The 19,484-nt window shown below is 44.7% G+C and overlaps 1 protein-coding gene across 1 annotated transcript in view; it reads right to left on the bottom strand.

The window, feature by feature from the left end:
- CDCP1 (CUB domain containing protein 1) overlaps positions 1 to 19,484 on the bottom strand; it is a 64,557-nt gene that overhangs the window by 12,374 nt on the left and 32,699 nt on the right. The window contains exons 3-5 of the mRNA XM_003926245.3: positions 17,044 to 17,406; positions 15,459 to 15,827; positions 80 to 301 (exon numbers count right to left, since the gene is read on the bottom strand). Of these exons, the coding sequence (XP_003926294.1) occupies positions 80 to 301; positions 15,459 to 15,827; positions 17,044 to 17,406 (954 nt within the window). The remainder of the gene's footprint in view (positions 1 to 79; positions 302 to 15,458; positions 15,828 to 17,043; positions 17,407 to 19,484) is intronic.

Genomic DNA, 19,484 nt, shown 5'->3' with positions numbered 1-19,484 from the left:
TAGGGAACCCCACTAAGGCAAGGCAGGGAGAGAAGAGCCATCCATAGCCCGGGAAGAATGTACTAATTCAGGGGCGTACTTATGGTTTTTTCCACATTCATCCACAGACGTGTGAGATCATCACAAAGGAAGGAGATCTTGTGTTTGGAGCCAGATGTCAGGGTGAGGTTGGTACTGCAGGTCCGAGATTCCAGACACACGAAACAGCCAGGGACGAACTTGCGGCTCTGTTTGACAGGCCGTGGCTCAATGGTGAGTGACATAGCTCGCTCGTTACTCAAGTCAACCACGTAGATTTTATCTGAAGCCACAAACAGAAAACAGGCATGAAGCATGGATCAGCAGCGACCACAGGAAATGGCAAAAATTAGTAGAAAACCTCTCCTGAGGAAGAAAATGGCATATCACATCATGGATAGATCATGTTGGGAAAACATATCATTAAGGCAACAATACAATAGCTATAAAAGAAAGTTAAGAAGAAATAATGGATTTCATTGCCATAACAACAGAGAGAAAATAATTATAATGTGGAATAAACACAAATTATAAAAGCAAAAAAAGATTAAAACATCTGACGATAGGTACTATAAATAAATTAAAGGACAAGGGACACACTGGGAGAAATGTTTGCAATACAGAGTGATGGAGCAGCTCACAGAAAAGGAGATATAAATGATCAAATATTCAAGCTACAGAAAGTTCTTAATGTCCCTTTTAATCAGAAAAAGCAAGTTAAAACAAAGTATTACTGTATCACACTCTTCAGATTGGAGGGGTAGGGGGCGGAAATATAGATATTTGGCCATATTGAAAGCTGGGGAAGCTACAGGAAACAGGACCTCTCTGACACAGCTGGATGGGGCCGATGGAGGGAGCCTGGAATAGCTTATTACAGGAACATGGGAATTAATAAAAGTATAAAATCTTGTCCCTTCTGGGAACCAAACAGTGTGACATGGCCATGTGTGCCCACATTTCACTGCAGCACTGTGATTGTGGAAAACTAGAGACCACCTTATACTAGAATAAACTATGGGGACATTTATGAATGGAATATTATGCAGCTGTTAAAAATAATAAGGAGGGCCAGCCAAAGTGGCTCATGCCTGTAATCTCAGCACTTTGTGAGGCCGAGGCAGGCAGCTCATTCGAGGTAGGAGTTCGAGACCAACACGGTAAAACCCTGTCTCTAATACAAATACAAAATTAGTTGGGCATGGTTGTATGTGCCTGTAATCCCAGGCACAATTCTTCTGCCTCAACCTCCCAATACCTGGGAGGTTGAGGCAGGAGAGTTGCTTGAATCCAGGAGGTGAAGGTTGCAGTGAGCCAAAATCGTGCCACTGAACTCCAGCCTGGATGACAGAGCAAGACTGTCTCAGAAAAAGAGGGAGATTTGGAAACCTAAATGTAATATTGTGCAAAGCAGCAAGTTGTAGATAATAGGTAGAGTACGATACAATGCAGATGGTAAAATCTCTCTATGAAACAAAATAGCTATTTATATGTACAGACTTACATATGCAGGTAAAGAAAAAAGATCTGGAGAGAAATATGACAAATCCGTGACTGTGGTTACCCGAGGGGAAGAGCTTGGGAGTGGAGAGGATTGTAGCTTTGCCTGTAATATTTAAATTTCTAACAAGAACATATTTACCTATTTCTTGTATCATTTGGAAAAACTGTCTGATTATCGGTGATTTCTATAATTTTGCCATTAGAAATAAATGAATAGCGCCAGACGTGGTATCTCACACCTGTAATCCCAGCACTTTGGGAAGCTGAGGCAGGTGGATCACTTGAGGTCAAAAGTTTCAGACCAGCCTGGCCAACATGGTGAAACCTCGTCTCTACTAAAAATACAAAAATTAGCCAGGCATGGTGGCATGCTCCTGTAATCCCAGTTACTCGGGAGGCTGAGGCACAGAATTGCCTGAACCTGAGAGGTGGAGGTTGCAGTGAGCCAAAATCATGCCTCTTTATTCCAGCCTGGGCAACAGAGCAAGACTGTCTTTAAAAAAATAAATAAATAAATAAATAAAAGGGATACTCTTTCAACTCTTTAGAATAGATTACCAGATTACTTTATAAAAAAGTCATTTCACTTTTTAATGTTATCCCTGTGCTACACTACAGCTGCCTGGGGATCAACTTTTACTGAGTTGCTTTTGAATTTCATTCATTCTTCTTTTATATATATTAAAAAAAAAATCAGATTAGGAAGGTGCCTGTGGAAAGTGGTGCTATCTTTGCAAGTCAAGGGTGTTGACAATATCATCCAGCAGTGCCAGCGAATGAATTCAATTTTAGCTGGGAAAGCTCTGTTTCCCAAAAAGGCCTGCTAAACTTCCTTCTTCCTCATAACAGGAACCATATAATTGGTGGAATTGCTCCTTTTGAACTGGCTGCTGGGGAGCTCAGTGTCAAATTAGAAGCACAATTAAAAAAACGTTTTATGGCTGTCATATCTGTTAATTGCTTTGTGTAGTTCACAGTCTATTTGCCACGTAAAATTTGACATTGTATCCAGTAGTGCTTTAGTTAGAGAGATGCCAAGTCTAGAGCTGAAGTACATATTCTAACACTGCTAACTTAAATATAATTTGATTTAGAAAACAGTCACCTTTTCAATCACCTAGCCCCACATTCACCTCATTTCTTTTCTTTTTTCTTTCTTTCTTTCTTTCTTTTTTTTTTTTTTGAGATGGAGTTTCACTGCGTCTCCCAAGGCTGGAGTCCAATGGTGCTATCTCAGCCCACTGCAACCTCCACCTCCTGGGTTCAAGCAATTCTCTTGCCTCAGCCTCCTGAATAGCTGGGATTACAGGCACGCACCACCATGCCCAGCTAATTTTTGTATTTTGTTTTTTTAGTATGGACAGTGTTTTGCCATGTTGGCCAGGCTGGTCTCAAACTCTACCCACCTAGGCCTCTCAAAGTGCTGGGATTACAGGCGTGAGCCACCACGCCCAGCATATTCAGTTCATTTCTTACTGTCCTTCAAAACTCACCTTCATTGTTACCTCCAGGACAGCCCCCCACCACCCCAAAGCAGGGTTAGGAGCCCCTCTGCTTCTGCAGTCCCTGCCTACCTTTACAAAGGCCCAGCCACACACTGCTGTAGTCTCCCCACCCACTCTTCCTCATTTGCATCTTTCTAAAACCACGCATGCACATACTTTAAAGCAAAGGTTCTCAGTCTTTATTATTATCATTATTATTTCGGACAAGGTTGCACCCTGTCACCCAGGCTGGAGTGCAGTGGCGTGATCATGGCTCACTGCAGCCTCAACCTCCCAGGTTCAAGCGATTCTCCTGCTTTAACCTCCCAAGTAGCTGAGGCTACAGGTATGTGCCACTTTGCCTGGCTAATTCTTTTAAATTTTTTTGTAAAGATGGGGTGTCACTATATTGCCTAGGCTAGTCTTGAACTTCTAAGCTCAAGTGATCCTCCTGCCTTGGCCTCCCGAAGCATTGGGATTACAGGTGTAAGCCACCATGCCTGGCCTTCAGCCTTCTGAGCGGAATGGTTCTTTGTTGTGGGCTGTCCTGTGCACTGTGGGATGTTTAGCAGCATCCCTGGCCTCTGCCCACTAGATGCCAGCAGCACATCCCCTCTTCACTGACAACCAAAACATCTCCAGACGTTGTCAGATATGTCCTGGGGGGGCCACACTGCTCCCAGTTGAGAACCACTGGCTTAAAGAATCAAATAATTTGAGAAGTTTTATTTTGAAAACAAAACTCCCCCCATACCTTTCCACCACTCCCCAGAACAACAACTTTCAACTGTTCTAGCAGCCTACTTATTTACTTATTTATTTTGAGACAGAGTCTTGCTTTGCCGCCCAGGCTGGAGTGCAGTGGTGCGATCCCAGCTCACTGCAACTGCTGTCTCCCGCGTGAAAGCAATTCTTGTGCCTCTGCTTGCTGAGGAGCTGGGACCACAGGCATGTGCCACCATGCCTGGCTAAATTTTTTTTTTTTTGTATCTTTAGTAGAGTTGTGGTTTTGCCACATTGGCCAGGCTGGTCTCAAACTACTGGCCTCAAGTGATCTGCCCGCCTTAGCTTCCCAAAGTAGCAGGCTCTTTTAAGAATTACCTTCATATCATTCAATAACATGCTCTGTTCCATTGCTGCCTATGGATCTTTCAGTTTCAGGCACTGTCTATTGGCTTCCCACTAAGAAAAATATGGGTTTCTCCTCCTTCACCCCACAGCCCCTCCACACCCCACACCCCCTCCACATTCCACACACTAGCGAACACTCACACCACACGCATTTCCCATTCCCATTCCCTCATCTTCCTGATAGCGTGACATTTGCAGTTAGATCTTCATTCTGTGTTTATGTTATCATGGCTATGTAGTGATATTAACAGAGTGTTTAGGTAGTCATACTATAACGCACACTATAATTGCTTTTCCTTTCCACACAAAATTTTGTGTTCTCTGGAGTTAATTATTGTCATTTTAATCATTTCCTTAGTTTCTATGGACTTATCAGAAATTTGACACCAAAGTCTCTCCCACTTGTATATATGTCCTTTCAATAAATTTGAAAACATTAGGTACTTCCTCAACTTCTGAAGAAATCGCTCCAGAGCTTTTCAAGGCTCTAATCTAAAGGGGCTGCTCTTGATGCCTGGTGCCCAGGTGTGGTCCTGGGTCTTCTTCACTGGCATCCTGGAATTTCCTTTGCTTCTCTTTTGGACTAGATCCTGGGCTTCCTGGATCTATCTTTTTCTTTCATTTTTACTTTCTTTTTAGGTGGATTACAGCCTTCGGGTGCTTCTTGAGAAAGTATATATGGTCTAAAATGTCTTTATTCTGCCTTCATACTAATTGTTTGGCTTGGTATAAAATTCCAGGTTGGAAATAATATTCCTTCAGAATTTTGAAGATCTTGCTCCACTGTTTTACAATACCCAGTGTTGCTGATAATGTTTATTGCCATTTGGTTTCTTCTTCCTCTGTATAAAACTTTTTTAACTCTTCTCTGGAAGCTTGGGTCTCTGTGTCCCTGATGCTCTGAAATTTTACAATACTGTGCCTTGGTGTGGGTCTATTTGTATCCACTGTGTTTGGTGGACCCTTCCAACTGGCAACTCATATTCATCAGTCCTGGCAAATGTTCCTGAAATATTTTTTGATGATTCCCTCTCCTTTATTTTTTCTCTCTAAAACTCCTTTTATTTGGATATTGTGCCTCCCTGACTGGTCCTTGAATTTTATATTTTCTCTTCCTTTCTATCTCGCCAGCTTTTTCTTCACTCCACTTTCTGGGAGATATTTTCATCTTTACCTTTCAGCCCTTTTGACTCTTTCATTTCTGCTAACACATTTTTAATCTCCAAGAGTTCCTTTGGACTTTTCTCCTGAAAGCCCTTTTTAAAAATTGCAACGTGTTCCTTTTACATAAATGCAGCATCTCTTCTTGTTAACTTGAGGTTCTTGATCGCTGATTTTGTTTTAGTTTTTTCTCCCTCTATAGTCTCTGTTTCCTCCAAGTGGCTTTTCTTCTCATTTGTTTTAGTCTTTGTATTTTTCATTAGCTGTCATCAGATGTCTGGGGATCTATACACTGCTCTTATTGAAAGTGAGGCGCTAATGCTATTGGAATAGCTCTGCTTGTTTATGGGGCTTCTCAGTAGGGTGATATGGTCAGACTGCTTCCTGGAGAGCCCATAACATCAGTATCTTTGTGTCTTTCCTCTTAGGTTGGTCGGATGCCCCCAGAGAAGAATTCATCCTCTACCAAAGGGAAGAAACATACCCATGGGAACCAGTGAAGGAAGGATGGAGCTTCATGGTCAGTACTTCAATTTTACTTGATCCCCCACGTTCAGTTCAGCACCTCCACCTTCAATGTGACAGATCTTTGGTTCAGGGACTCTCATCTCTGGAAAAGAAACTTCTGTCTTCTAAGGGAAGAGCAGTTTCTGGCTGCTTGCTGGCAAGGAGACGATCTGGGGCTCTAGTGGCTCTCCCATCTTAGCCTCACATTTGCCCCCGTTTCTGGAGGAGACTGGCTGCCAGTTGTTGATGCTTTGCAGGATAAACCAGAGTTCTTCTTGGTTTATCCCACTGTCAGCTTAGGATTCTGCCCTTTCACGTCTGCTGGATCAGTTACCACCTTTCTCCTTTATGAAATGTTATGATATTATTTCCTTTCCATTTCTCTTTTTCCTTGAATTTTATGCCTTTAAAAATATTTTTAAAAATGGAACCAGGGATAACATGGGGAGAAATGCCAGATGTAGGTGACTGGGCGGGGGGAATGGAGGCAGCAAACCACCTTGCCATGTAAGTACCTATGCAACAACCTTGCATGATCTGCACATGTACCCCAGAACCTAAAGTACAAAAAAAATTGTACCTTAAAATGTTTTAAAATACTTTTAAAATGTTCTAAGAAAACCTATTACAGTAGGGTGTACAAAGGCAGCAAAGCTATCTTTAATGAGAAATCATGATTTTCCTTTTACTTATTCACTTTCCCACCAGAATGTGAACTTCCTGGCTGTCCATAACTGGTACATGGCAGGGGATCAATTACTATGTTAGGCTGTTCATCCTCATAATGTCCTTGAGAGAGAGTGTGTAAATCAGCTGAGGCGAAATTATGCTGCAGCAACAAAGGATCCTCAACTCTGAATGGTTAGAATAACGATGGTTTATTTCTTGTTCACCTTACATATCCATTGTGAGCTGGCTGCAGCTCTGGGTTATGTCTTCTGAATTCCAGATCCAAGTTGAAGAAGCCTCTATTTGTGACACAGCAGTCTCGTGACAGAGTTTGAAAATGTGAACCACGCGATGCGTGCTGAGGCTTCTCTCGGAAGTGGCATGCTCACTTCTGTTTACATGTCATTGGCCAGAGCAAACCCACATGGCCAAGGCTGTGGTCAGTGAGGTACCAAGTCCAATCCTCCCTCAGGAGGGGTGGTGAATATTTTAGAACAAAAACTCAATCTAGCACAGTAGGCACGATCATTCCCACCTCGCAGACAGAGAATTTAAGGCTAGGAAGTGTTAAGAATGGCATTGAAGTGGATATCTTTCTGATTACAAAGCCTGTGCTCTTTCTATGATGCTTACTGCTTTCTTAGACCCAACTGCCTCTCCTCTAGCCTAGTGGGTGCCCTGAGGAGACAAGAAATTGGGTGAGCCCTGGGACTGGCTTCATGCCACTCACTTATAGATGACACACTCATGAAAAAACCCTGCCAACTGCCATCCAGTTTTAAGATGATAGTGAAGCTGTTCCTTGATGTGCTCTAGAAGTGTATTAAATGTGGTCATGTGCTGGGTCATGTGCCAGCAAATTTTGTATTTTTTGTAGAGATGGGTTTCACCATGTTGGCCAGGCTGGTCTCTAACTCCTGACCTCAGGTGATCTGCCTGCCTCAGCCTCCCAAAGTGCTGGGATTACAGGTGTGAGCCACCATGCCCAGCATATCTTCATTTTGTGAAATACAATTTTGAAGCTTAGAAAAGTTAAGCCATTTGCCCAAACTTACATAGCTAGCTAGTATGTGGGACCCAAAGCTGTCCAACATCCAAACATACCCTCTTAACCTTTCGATACATATTCCCTGGATTAGAAAAAAATTATTTGCCAGGTGTGATGGTTCATGCCTGTAATCTAGCACTTTGGGAGGCTGAAGCAGGTGGATAACTTGAGGTTAGGAGTTCAAGACCAACCTGGCCAGCATGGTGAAAACTGGTCTCTACTAAAAAAAAAAAAAAAAAAAATTATTTATTATTTTGAGACAGTTTCACTCTGTCACCCAGGCTGGAGTTCATGGCTCACTGGAGCCTCCACCTCTCTGGCTCAAGTGATCCTCCCATCTCAGCCTCCAAGTAGCTGAGACCACTCCCTAGTAGCACATGCCACCACACCCAACTAGTTTTTGTATTTTTTGTAGAGACAAGGTTTTGCCATGTTGCCCAGGCTGGTTTCAAACTCCTGGGTTTAACCAAATGTGCCTGCCAAAGTGCTGGGATTACAGGTGTGAGCCACCACACCCAGTCTTCATTTTTTTTTTTAACAAATAATTTATACATATGTCAGTCATAAAAGAATTGTGAAGTGAAAAAAGAAAAGAGAAGAAAAAAAAGAAAAAAAATAATTTACACATAATAAAAAACACATAATCTTAAGTGTTCAGTGTGATGCATTTGTATAACTTTGTTATATCCATGGTATCAATCATCTAAAGAAAGATCTAGAACATTCCTAGCATCCCAGAGTTTCCTTTGTGCCCCTTTCCAGTCAATTCCCCCAATTTCCCATCCTCTAAAAGGCAACCATTTTCTCATTTCCATCACTGCAGATTCTGACTGCCCTGGAACTTCATAGAAATGGAATCATACAGTATATACTCTTTTGTCTCTGGCTTTTTTTTCTCTCTGCAGAATGATGTTTTTTTGGGCCCATCCATGTTGTTGTGGATATGTCATTCTTTCCCTTGTTATTCCTGAATAGTATTCCGTGAATGAGCACCTCACATTGATTTATCCATTTTTCTATTGGTGATTTAGGTTGTTTTCAGTTTTTGACTTTTGTGAATAAGCCTGCTATTATTATTCTTTTGCAAGTGTTTGAGTAGACACATAGTTCTCTTTCTCTTGAGTAAACACCTAGGTCAGTCACAGGTAGGTGCTATGCTTTGAATATGGTTTGTTCCCACCCAAATTCACATTGAGTTGTGGTCAGTCCACAATGGGGCAGTGTTGGGAGACAGTGACTTTAAGAGGTGATTAGGTTGTTAAAACAGATTAATCTCTCTCACAAGACTGGGTTAGTTCCATGCGAGTGAGCGGATTAGTTCTCACAAGAGTGGGCTGTTATAAAGCTAGGCTTTCGCTCATGCTTTCATCTTTTCCCACATGCTCACTTCCCTTGCTGCTCCTCTGCTACATTATAGCACAGCGAGAGGCTCTCACCAGAAGCTGAGCAGATGCCGCTGCCATGCTTCTTGGACTTTCCAGCCACCAGAACTGTGAGCCAAATAAACCTCTTGTCTTTATAAATTACCTAGTCTCAGGTATTCTGTTATGGCAACATTAAACGGACTACGAGAATAGTGAAAGTTTAACTTCATGAGAGTCCTCCAGACAGTTCTCCCAGGCGGTCACATTGTTTGACACTCCCACAAGCACTTCATTAGAGTTCTGTTGCCCCCCATTCTCACCATCATTTGATGTTCTCAGTTTTTCTTGTTTTAGGTATTCTAGTGGGTATGAAATGCTATTGTGGTTTTACAGTTTACATTTCTTTTGGAAATTATTGTATAATAATCGGGTGGACTGTGGTGAGACACCTGATGTCCCAGCCAAAACAGAAGTGCAGTTCATTGATTCTGGGGGCAAGACAGACATCTCGTTACGAGGAGGCTCTCTGTAATATCACACTTCACTCCATTTTCTATCTTGCATTTGCATCCCGTTCATTATTCATTTTACATGTGTTCTTTCCACACTTTTTTTGGTTGGATCTCAAAATAACCCAAGGAACCTGAGGGATAGACACAGTTAATTTCCCTGCTGCCTACAGAATGTTTTCATATGCGGTTTCGGCAGGCAAAACAGGGTAGAAATGTGCAGCCCTCACCTCTCACAGATGGGTGTTTTAAATGTGAAATTACCTATTAACATTCATAAGTCTATGGCAAGACAAGACATATCCTTACTCAGTGTGCTCTGTGTGCTTTGACAAGTTGTCTTATTTCACCCTCACAACATGGGGGGAAGAAGGAATGACTATTGTTATTTTACAGCCGAGAAGGGTGCGAATTAACTGCTCAGTGTTCCCTAAAAACGGGGCAGATCTGTGATCTGGACAGTTTCCTGCCTTGAAAGAATCTCACAGTTTTTCTACAACATTGCAGATGCCTTCATATAAAAAACATTTGAGCCTGATGTTTAACCCCCACCCCGCACCAAAAGAAAATCCTTCACTATATTAGTTATTGACACTGTTTTAAAAGCCACACTAGGGACCTTTGAAGGGATTAGGTTACTCACTAATGTTTCATAAAGGCCCCTAATCATTTTTGTGGCACCTATAGAGAGAAATTTCTTTTTTGAAATGGACCCCATGGGAATAAGTCAAAAGCCACAATACCTATCAACTCTGGTAGAACAAATTTAAGACTCATGGAACACAAGTTACCCAACAACAAAAAACAAGAAGCAAAAACAAATCCAATAATTATTTAAAGGTTCCAGGTAGCTTCTGGAGGTTATAAAAGCCAATAAAGCAGCTACTCAGGAGTCTGAGGCAGGAGAATTGCCTGAACCCAGGAGGCGGAGGTTGCGGTGAGCCGAGATCATGCCATTGCACTCCAGCCTGGGTAACAAGAGTGAAACTCCGTCTCAAAAAAAAAAAAAAAAGCCAAAAAAGCTGCAATGTATCTGCTTCCACAACTAGCATCTACAAAGAGTGGTTAACAAAAGCATACTGTGAAGCACACTGGAAATGCACATCTGCTTTTCGTGTGTGACTCATGATCACCCAGAAGCCCATGGGTTTTGCAGATAATAGTTTGGTATTTTCAGGAAAGCGAACGTATTTTCCAAAAGCTAGAGGAGGATGCATAAGGCAGAAGGCTCTCCCTAAAGAGCATAATATAGATGGGTAGAATACTGTACCATTAACTCTTATAATCATCATCAGCAGGGCCACTTGAACCTTTAGAAATTAAACACAAAGAGGAACCAGCTGCATGATGAAAGTGGTAATAACACCAGGCATGACATGGTAATATTGTGCTATCAAAAAAGAAAGGAGAGGGTGCATTGTGGAGCACCTGAAAACAAGATTTGCTTGGTGGGGATGAACATGAACCGAGCTCTCAGACATCCCTGGGTTGCACACTGTGGGCAGCTTAAGCCATTACTGCTCACACATGTTGTCACAGATGGCCACATCCATTATTCTTCAGTTCCTGGGTAATCGTACATGACTCAACTTAAAACACAGGATGTTTGTGGCCCAGCCATGGAAAAACATTCCCTATAGGAGTTCTCGGGGTCTAGTTTGAACCTATCTCATGTTTCCAGCAGAGAGAGGGCTGATAGTAGATTTTTTTGCTTTTTCGTTTTGTTTTTTGGACAATTAGGTTCAAGGTAACATCTGCCTGTTTTTTTGCGGCCTGGGCCCCCTGTGCTCAAGTCCTGCTCTGGATAATGAGAGGTTTGGGCTGGCTGGTGCCTCTCTCACAGCTTTCTCCACCCCTGCTGAGTCTTTGGCATTGTATGGTTGCTTCTCCACTTGAGAAGGTCTCCAGGCTCTGCCTTTACTCTTATTTCTGATACGCTGCTCCCTAAGCAGCTGCTCTCGTGGGCGCCCCACTTCACCCTATCCGCCTTGCCCCTTCTGATGGGCTGTGGATTCTTATGGCAGCACATCTGGCTCTCAAGCCACTTTAGACAGGAGGCTGACTCCTGAGATTGGTGCAACATGGATTTATGGAGGGCCTGGAATGTACCAGAAGCTTTGGCAGGAATAGAAAGAGCAATAAGACAAGATTCCTGCCTGGGAGGGGTTTAGTGAGATGCAGACGTGGAGACAGATAAGTACGTGATGTATGAAGAATGCAGAATGCCCTCACGTGCACTTCTGGGGTGGTGGCTTTGGTCTGGGTAGTTGTTCCCCTGCTTCTGAGGACAAAGGAAGGTCAAGTTTGGGCAATGCCTGGGCTGGACTCAGAGGTGAAGCAGTGAGGAGCTGGGGGCAGACTAGCCCCAGGAGGTTTTCCTCTAGCATTCACAGGAGAAGTAAGGGCAGAGGCTCCCACCCAAAACTCAGTCCCCTTGAGGCTCCTCTCTCTCAGCTTCTTTTTCATCTCCAAGGCCAAGAAAGCAAGAGCAGCACATAGAGCTCTTCCTGCAGTAATAAGCGGCAGCCACCATAGGCACAGATGAGGCCTCCTGCGCAGCGTGAGAAGCGTCAGACTCCACTCTGCCCCGAGTCTCCCCTTGGTATTCCCACCAGCCTGCAGTCCATTCTCCTGCCTCCAACCTCACCACACACCACTGGAACTCCTTTCAAGAGCGACTTGCTGCGTCCTACCAGTCATTTCTGGGCCACAGTCTAATCTCTTTGGACAAGCGTGTCTTTTCTAACCCTGCATCCTGCCTTGACCTAGAACCCTGCAGGAAACATTTAAAGAGCACTCACTACCTGGCAGGCCCTGTGCTACCTCACATTGTCCTCACAACACCCCCATGAGGACAGCCTTATCACTTCCATTTTACAGATGAGCAATTGGGTCACAAAGAGGTGACGTGACTTGCCCATGGTCAAAGTAAATGGTGCAACCAGATTCAAATACATCCAGGTCACTGCCCTTAACCATGGGGCTATGCTGCTTACAATGCAAGCTGCCCACAAAAACTTAGTGAATAAGAGAGAATAAAGAATCATGGTGGCTCACACCTGCCTGGAATTTGGGAGGCCAAGGCGGGTGGATCACTTGAGTCCAGAAGTTTAAGACCAGCCTGGCCAACACTGTAAAACCCTGTCTCTATTAAAATACAAAAAATTAAGGCCGGGCGCGGTGGCTCAAGCCTGTAATCCCAGCACTTTGGGAGGCCGAGGCGGGTGGATCACGAGGTCGAGCAATCGAGACCATCCTGGTCAACATGGTGAAACCCCGTCTCTACTAAAAACACAAAAAAGTAGCTGGACATGGTGGCGCTTGCCTGTAATCCCAGCTAGTCAGGAGGCTGAGGCAGGAGAATTGCCTGAACCCAGGAGGCGGAGGTTGCGGTGAGCCGAGATCGTGCCATTGCACTCCAGCCTGGGTAACAAGAGCGAAACTCCGTCTCAAAAAAAAAAAAAAAAAAAAAAAATACAAAAAATTAGTCAGGGTGATGGCAGGTGTAATCCCAGCTAATCAAGAGAGGCTGAGGCAGGAGAGTCGCTTAAACCCAGGAGGTGGAGGTTGCAGTGAGCTGAAAGCCGAGATCACACCACTACACTCCAGCTTGGGCAACAGAGCGAGACTCTACCTCAAAAAAGAAAAAAAAAAAGGGTCAGACAAACATGTGTGGGCACAGGACTGGCTTCCTTGGGTTAGCCCTGGAAAGATAGGATCCACATAGGGATTCAGAGGATGAAGATGAAGCTACCCAGTGATCAGAATTCTCAGGCAGTCCAGCCCAACCTAAGACTATCCCTGAAGATATTTCTGCCACCAAGTCCACTCACTCCTGTAGAGACAGTGCAAAGTTAGAGGCCGTGACACTGCGAAACTCCTCTCAATGACAGTTATTCCCCTTTAATCTCAGAACCAAATCCATATCCCTCTTGATGCTGTTTATAGCATGTTCAACAATTTGATTAGTTTTAGAAATCAACCCAGCTGATGTTACAGTTAATAGAATTAATCAGAGGTTCTAAGCAGCATTCCACCATGACTGAGGTGATAAACAAATCCTCCTGTCTTCTAAACCCCAAACCCACTCCATTTCTAAATCCTTTTGTGGCTGTTTTCAACATTCTGATTTACAATCGTGACAGTGGAGTCATAAAAATGTCTCAATGGACACACACACACACACACACACACTATATGTGTGTGTGTGTGTGTGTGTATGTGTGTGTATGTATACTTTTTTTTGAGACAGAGTCTCACTGTGTCACTCAGGCTGGAGTGCAGTGGCCCAATCTCGGCTCACTGCAACCTCTGCATTCTGGATTCAAGTGATTCTCATGCCTCAGCCTCCTAAGTAGCTGGGATTACAGGCTCATATCATCGCGCCTGGCTAAGTTTTGAATTTTTTGTAGAGATGGGGTTTCACATGTAGGCCAGGCTGGTCTCGAACTCCTGACCTCAAGTGATTTGCCTGCCTTGGTCTCCCAAAGTGCTGGGATTACAGGCGTGAACCACCGCACCCGGCTGCCTATATACATATCTATACACACATACACATACATACATATGGGAGTTTCCAGGGAAGCACCCACTGGGCAATCCTTCTAGTGGATCCCACGCTCCCACTTTTCAGATGCTTGTTGGCCCTAAAAAAACCAGCAGCACGCCATTCCACACTCCTATTAATTTTTCTGCCTGGCTCTACCTACTTCCCAGAAGTAAATAATAGTAAAAACAAAAATGAGAATCGGCCCCCTGGACAGCGCCCATCCTCAGCACAGATCAGAGATGTCCTGGTTCCAGACATGATGTAAACTCATTCCTCCACATCGTAGACGAGCCCCAGGAAGAGCCACTCTGAGTTCATTTTATATCTTTTATCTCAAAATCTGCACTACTCCCCTCAGGGCCGAGACTGGGATGAGGCAAGCCAGGCACCCAGAGAGCAAAGTCTGAGGAGGTGATCACTCTCAGGGGCTGACCTTGCAGTTACACGACCCTGAGAATGGGTACCTCCTTAAATATTGCACCCTGGGCCGGGCGCGGTGGCTCAAGCCTGTAATCCCAGCACTTTGGGAGGCCGAGGCGGGTGGATCACGAGGTCAAGAGATCGAGACCATCCTGGTCAACATGGTGAAACCCCGTCTCTACTAATGGTGCAAAAAATTAGCTGAGCATGGTGGCGCGTGCCTGTAATCCCAGCTACTCCGGAGGCTGAAGCAGGAGAATTGCCTGAACCCAGGAGGCGGAGGTTGCGGTGAGCCGAGATCACGCCATTGCACTCCAGCCTGGGTAACAAGAGCGAAACTCCGTCTCAAAAAAAAAAAAAAAAAAAAAAAAAAAATATTGCACCCTGGGCACTTTGCCTCACCCCAGTCCTGGCCCTGACTCTCCTCCTCTGTGTTCATGGGATCTCGGCAACATTTGTGGAATGATGCCCAACCTAAGTCTCATCACCGTAACTGGGCTTCAGGATGGGCCAGAGCACTGGCTCAGGGTTCTGAGCTTGCTCTGCTCTTGACATGCTGTGTGATGTCAGGCCAGTTCCATAACCTCTCTGAACCTTCTGGTTTCTTATTAGTAAATGAAGATAATTCCCACCTGCCCTACAGAGTTGCAATAAAGATTAGCTGAGATTCTGTAAGTGGCGTGCCTAACCCAAGATGAAGTGCAGGGTGTGTGTCCATAGTAGGGGGTGCTGAGCCATAAAACTCCAAGTTCCCATTATCAGCTGATGGTGCTGGTGACATCCTCATTCACATTGCAGGGTCAAGACATGAGATCTAGAAAATAACCTATCAATGCCTTTGTTAAAAACAACTTAGCATCTTAAATGCAAGATTGCTTTTTATTGTGCTGAAATGGAACTACATACCAGGTGTTCACCAGTGAGGCTGTCTTACTGCCTAGCAACCCACTTCCTGAAACTCTTCCAGGGTCCAGAATCGAAGTGTATGAGAAGCCACAGACAAGAAACAGGAAGGGAGTCTCACACCAGGCAGAACACCCAGGAAACAACGAAGGTGCTGAGAGAGGGAGGAAAAGGAAAGTGGGGCTCACTTACTGCTTTCATTTTGTGGATGTTGGACCAAAACTTGAAACTGCAGCCGGAGGATCCCTGGACTTTGGGCATCTTGGTCACAGCCTTGCAGGGAGAGGTTGAAGTTCCCAGCCATGTTCCCAGGCTGCTTGTCCTCCAGCTTGAACACCTCGGGGTTGGTGGTGGAGCCCGGGATGTAGTACTCAACCCGCTGCTCCTTCCTCTCGCAGTTGGAGAGGTTGAAGTTGAGGAAGGAGACGCTGGCCCGCAGGTGCGCAGGAATGACGAACTGCCACGTCATGAGCTCATCCTCAGGGAAGCCTTGTGGGTAGTTGGCAGACATCAGGGTTGCTGAGCCTTCACCCTCAAACACAGACTCGATGATGCACAGACCTATTGGCAGTGGAACCCAAACCAGAAAGAATAGGGAGCAATTAGACCCTGTCTTGGTTGTCTGCAGCCTGAGGGGTGGGGGCATGGGAAAAATGACTGCAGTTCTCAGATCCTGAGCAGTGGGTCTGGATACAGTATATTTGAACTCGAGGCAGAGATTGAGAATGCAGACACATCAGTGGTGTGTGAGTAAATATTTAATAACTGATCCAGTGGTGGAAGGAAAAACCCTGACTTACAGCATCTGCCTACTTCCATAGTGGATGTAAATACTCCCTCCATGGCTGATTTCAAACTACCAACGTGACTGAATGTGGAGCCGGGCAGTAGCACAGCACTTTATTATTCCCTCCATACAGATACAACAATGCAAATAACCCTGAGAGCACAAGCAACAGTGAATTAACTAGCAAGTGATAAGTTTTGAATATCATTACCTTTGTTTTTAAAATGATTTATTTAATTATAAGTTAATTTAATTCTATTTTTTAAAATAATGGATCTGTTTCACATCATCTCACAAAATGCCTGAACATTTAACAGTCAGCTGTCTACCAGGCACAGTGGCTCATGCCTGTAATCCTAGCACTTTGGGAGGCCAAGGTGGGAGGATCACCTGAGGTCAGGAGTTTGAGACCAACATGGTGAAACCATCTCTACTAAAAATACAAAAATTAGCCAGGTGTGGTGGCACATGCCTATGGACCCAGCTACTTGGGAGGCTGAGGCAGGAGAATTGCTTGAACCTGGTGGTGGAGGTTGGAGTGAGTCAAAACAGCACCACTGCACTGTAGCCCGGGTAACAGAGTGAGACTCTGTCTCAAAACAGAAAACAAAAAACCAGCTTTCATGAGCCAGTGTGAGAGCTCTGCACATCACTGATACGTTTACAGAAAATGCGAGAGAGTTGGCAGACAGAGCAAAGAAGTTAGAAACAAAGCAGTCAAGGTGGATCTGTAGAACCAATCCCTTTTCATTTTTTGAAAACAAATACCACATGCAAAAAGGACAAAGAGAGTCACCCCCTGTTTAATAGAGAAGAAGGGGTTCACACTAGGAATGAGTGACCCATGTCCCTTATAGCAGAGCAAGATCTTCCTTTATGGTATTTGGATTGAATCTCAGAGATTTGTTGACATTTAGCCATTTCTGACCTAGAACAATGATGAGTTTGTGTGTTTTAACCTAATCAGACAGTGGGGAGGGGCTTGCTCACGTTTTATAGATGAGCGGTTTGCAATGCTGAAGCCGGAGACATTTCTGGGGTGGAACCATGGTAGGTGTAAGGCCATTTTCACTCCTTCTTGCATCTTGATCCGGGACACAGTGCCGTTGCTACAGAAGGTTCCGATCCTGACCACGGTGGCATCGATTCGGCCACTGATGGAGTGAGTGACTCCGTCTGGGCAGCTCTCACCTGGCCCGATCTGCCTCAGGCGAGGGATGGAAAACTGCAGCTCTAAACCAATGCTCTTATGAGCTTTGACGTCCCAGATGAAAGTTCTGTTGAGGGCAGGCAACGATGATGTTGAGGGCTGAAGCTGAACCTCCCCGAAAGGACACAGTCCCGACATACAGTCTGAAAAACAGTCACGAAAGCAATTTTGATCACAGACGCTCCAAGAGCCCACACTGCTCCTCCTTCACTGCCCAGCCCCCTGTAGCAGACTCTTTAACTCCACCCAGGTGGCCTTTACCAGGCAGGTGCACCCAGGCCCCAGCTGCTGTGAGTCTCCGTGGCCAATGGCTCACAGATGCACCCTCCTTTGGGAAGTGCCTCAGTTGCAGGAGCTGCCTTGGAACCAGAAAAGCCTGAGAGGTGTTGCAGCCCCTCACCCCCATCCCAAGGGAGAGTTGCTGTCTATCGCCAGAAATAGCCTCATGCAGGAATTAAAGCCTCTGACCTCCTTGCTTCAAGTGACATAACCTGGGCATGCCATTCATACTCTGGAGCTCCCCATGGGGTCAGGCTGAGGCCGCTCCCGCTAAAACCACATCTGCGCTCAGCTATGTGCCCTGCTCTATCCTGCTTTCCTCACTTCTGAGGGCACTTTCTTGATTAACGACTTAAACAAAAATCCCTGTCTCAGGCTCTGCTTCCAGGTCACCAGACTCGAGACATCTCTGAACTACTGTGATTTCCAGATTAAGTTCCTGGGGTCCAGTGTGTGAAGCCAGAAGGAGGGCATTTGCAGTGCAGTCTGTGCTGTGGGATCTCCTACTTCCCCTGTATTGAGATAGTCACGACTTCACAATTTGTAGAGCACAGTGCCAGATCCATCCTTTAAAACTGGTTTCCCCATCAACACATTCATCAACACAGGGAATATACTCTGAATGTGCAACTCCCCTGGATGGCTGGAACCTGGCAGCGACATTTCTCTTCCAGCGTTGCCTTAATGCTGGTATTTTATATTACCACCGCAACTGAATTTCTTTTTTTTAAGGGTAACAGCTAGTGACATCCTTTGATATGTTTGTTTCCTAAGCCTTTTAAAACAAACCAAGAAATATAATTATCAAGGAGAAAACAAGAAGAAAGCAAGGGGAAGAAATAGAAAGTTGGCAATGTGACATTAAGGTTTTGTGGTCTTGAGCAGGGGATATACGAAAGGCGTGATGGCCTCTGGCCTCTGTAATAATAATTTGTGAATCTTTACTGCTGTTCTATTGGGGTATTTGAAAGTACTGTCCACTCAAAACAGAATTATGAAGAATTTCAGAGCAGTCTCGGCTCTCTGAGGTCATCCACGCCAGATCTCTGATTTCTGCAAAGCAGCTGTGGATCCAGGTGGCTTGGGCTGGCACTTGCAAGCAAGTGCACGGCAATCCCAGATCCCGAGATGAAAGCTCAGGCTGTGTTTGGTCAACACTTCCTTGCCAATGCACTGTGCTGCCTAACCAGTAAAACAGGGTTAGATAACACGGTGACTAATGTGACTAAAATTAGACTCTGCATGTTCGTAAAGGTAGTACCTATTTTAGGAGCTCATGGAAACTTCGTTGTTTATATCAAGCCAACTCTTTCCTTCAAAAACTGACCTCAAGCGATTTTCCACTCACACCTTCAGTGTGCCCAGGGCAACGTCAGTTGGCTCTGGCTAGGTTCTGTACTCGTCTGGGAACACTTAACCGTAGTAAGACAGTGGCTCTCAGCTCTGGTTCCACCTACAACTCACCTGCAGGCCATTTAACCACACCTGGACCATCCCAGGGATTCAGATGTAATTCTATACCAAGAATCTGGAGTCAAAAATCCCCAGCTCTCAGCTTCAGCTCTGTCACCAGCCGTGTGACACTGCAAGAGTCAGGTTATGAAAGCAATTTTTCATTTGATGCTAAGAGCTTTGTTTTTTAGGATGGACACACAGGTAAGAGTAGTCAAAATGATCAGCATGCCTCAGAATCGTCTGTACTCTGTCCAGTGCAAACATTCTACATACCTAAAATGATTCTTGTCCAGAGGATGGAGAAGTGTTATTTCTGAAGTGATTCATAACTCATTTTCCCCAGCATATTTCTACTTTCATTAACTTTTTTTTTAATTTTTGGAGATGGGGGTCCTGCTCTATTGCCCAGGCTGGAATGCAGTGGCACAATCTTGGCTCACTGTAATCTCTGTCTCCCAGGTTTAAGTGATCCTCCTGCCTCAGCCTC

The sequence above is a fragment of the Saimiri boliviensis genome, chromosome 8 (genome assembly GCF_048565385.1).
Source record: "Saimiri boliviensis isolate mSaiBol1 chromosome 8, mSaiBol1.pri, whole genome shotgun sequence".
Classification (NCBI taxonomy): Eukaryota; Metazoa; Chordata; class Mammalia; order Primates; family Cebidae; genus Saimiri; species Saimiri boliviensis.
The sequence above is the reverse complement of the archived record's forward strand: the minus strand, read 5'-3'. Positions and strand labels throughout refer to the sequence as shown.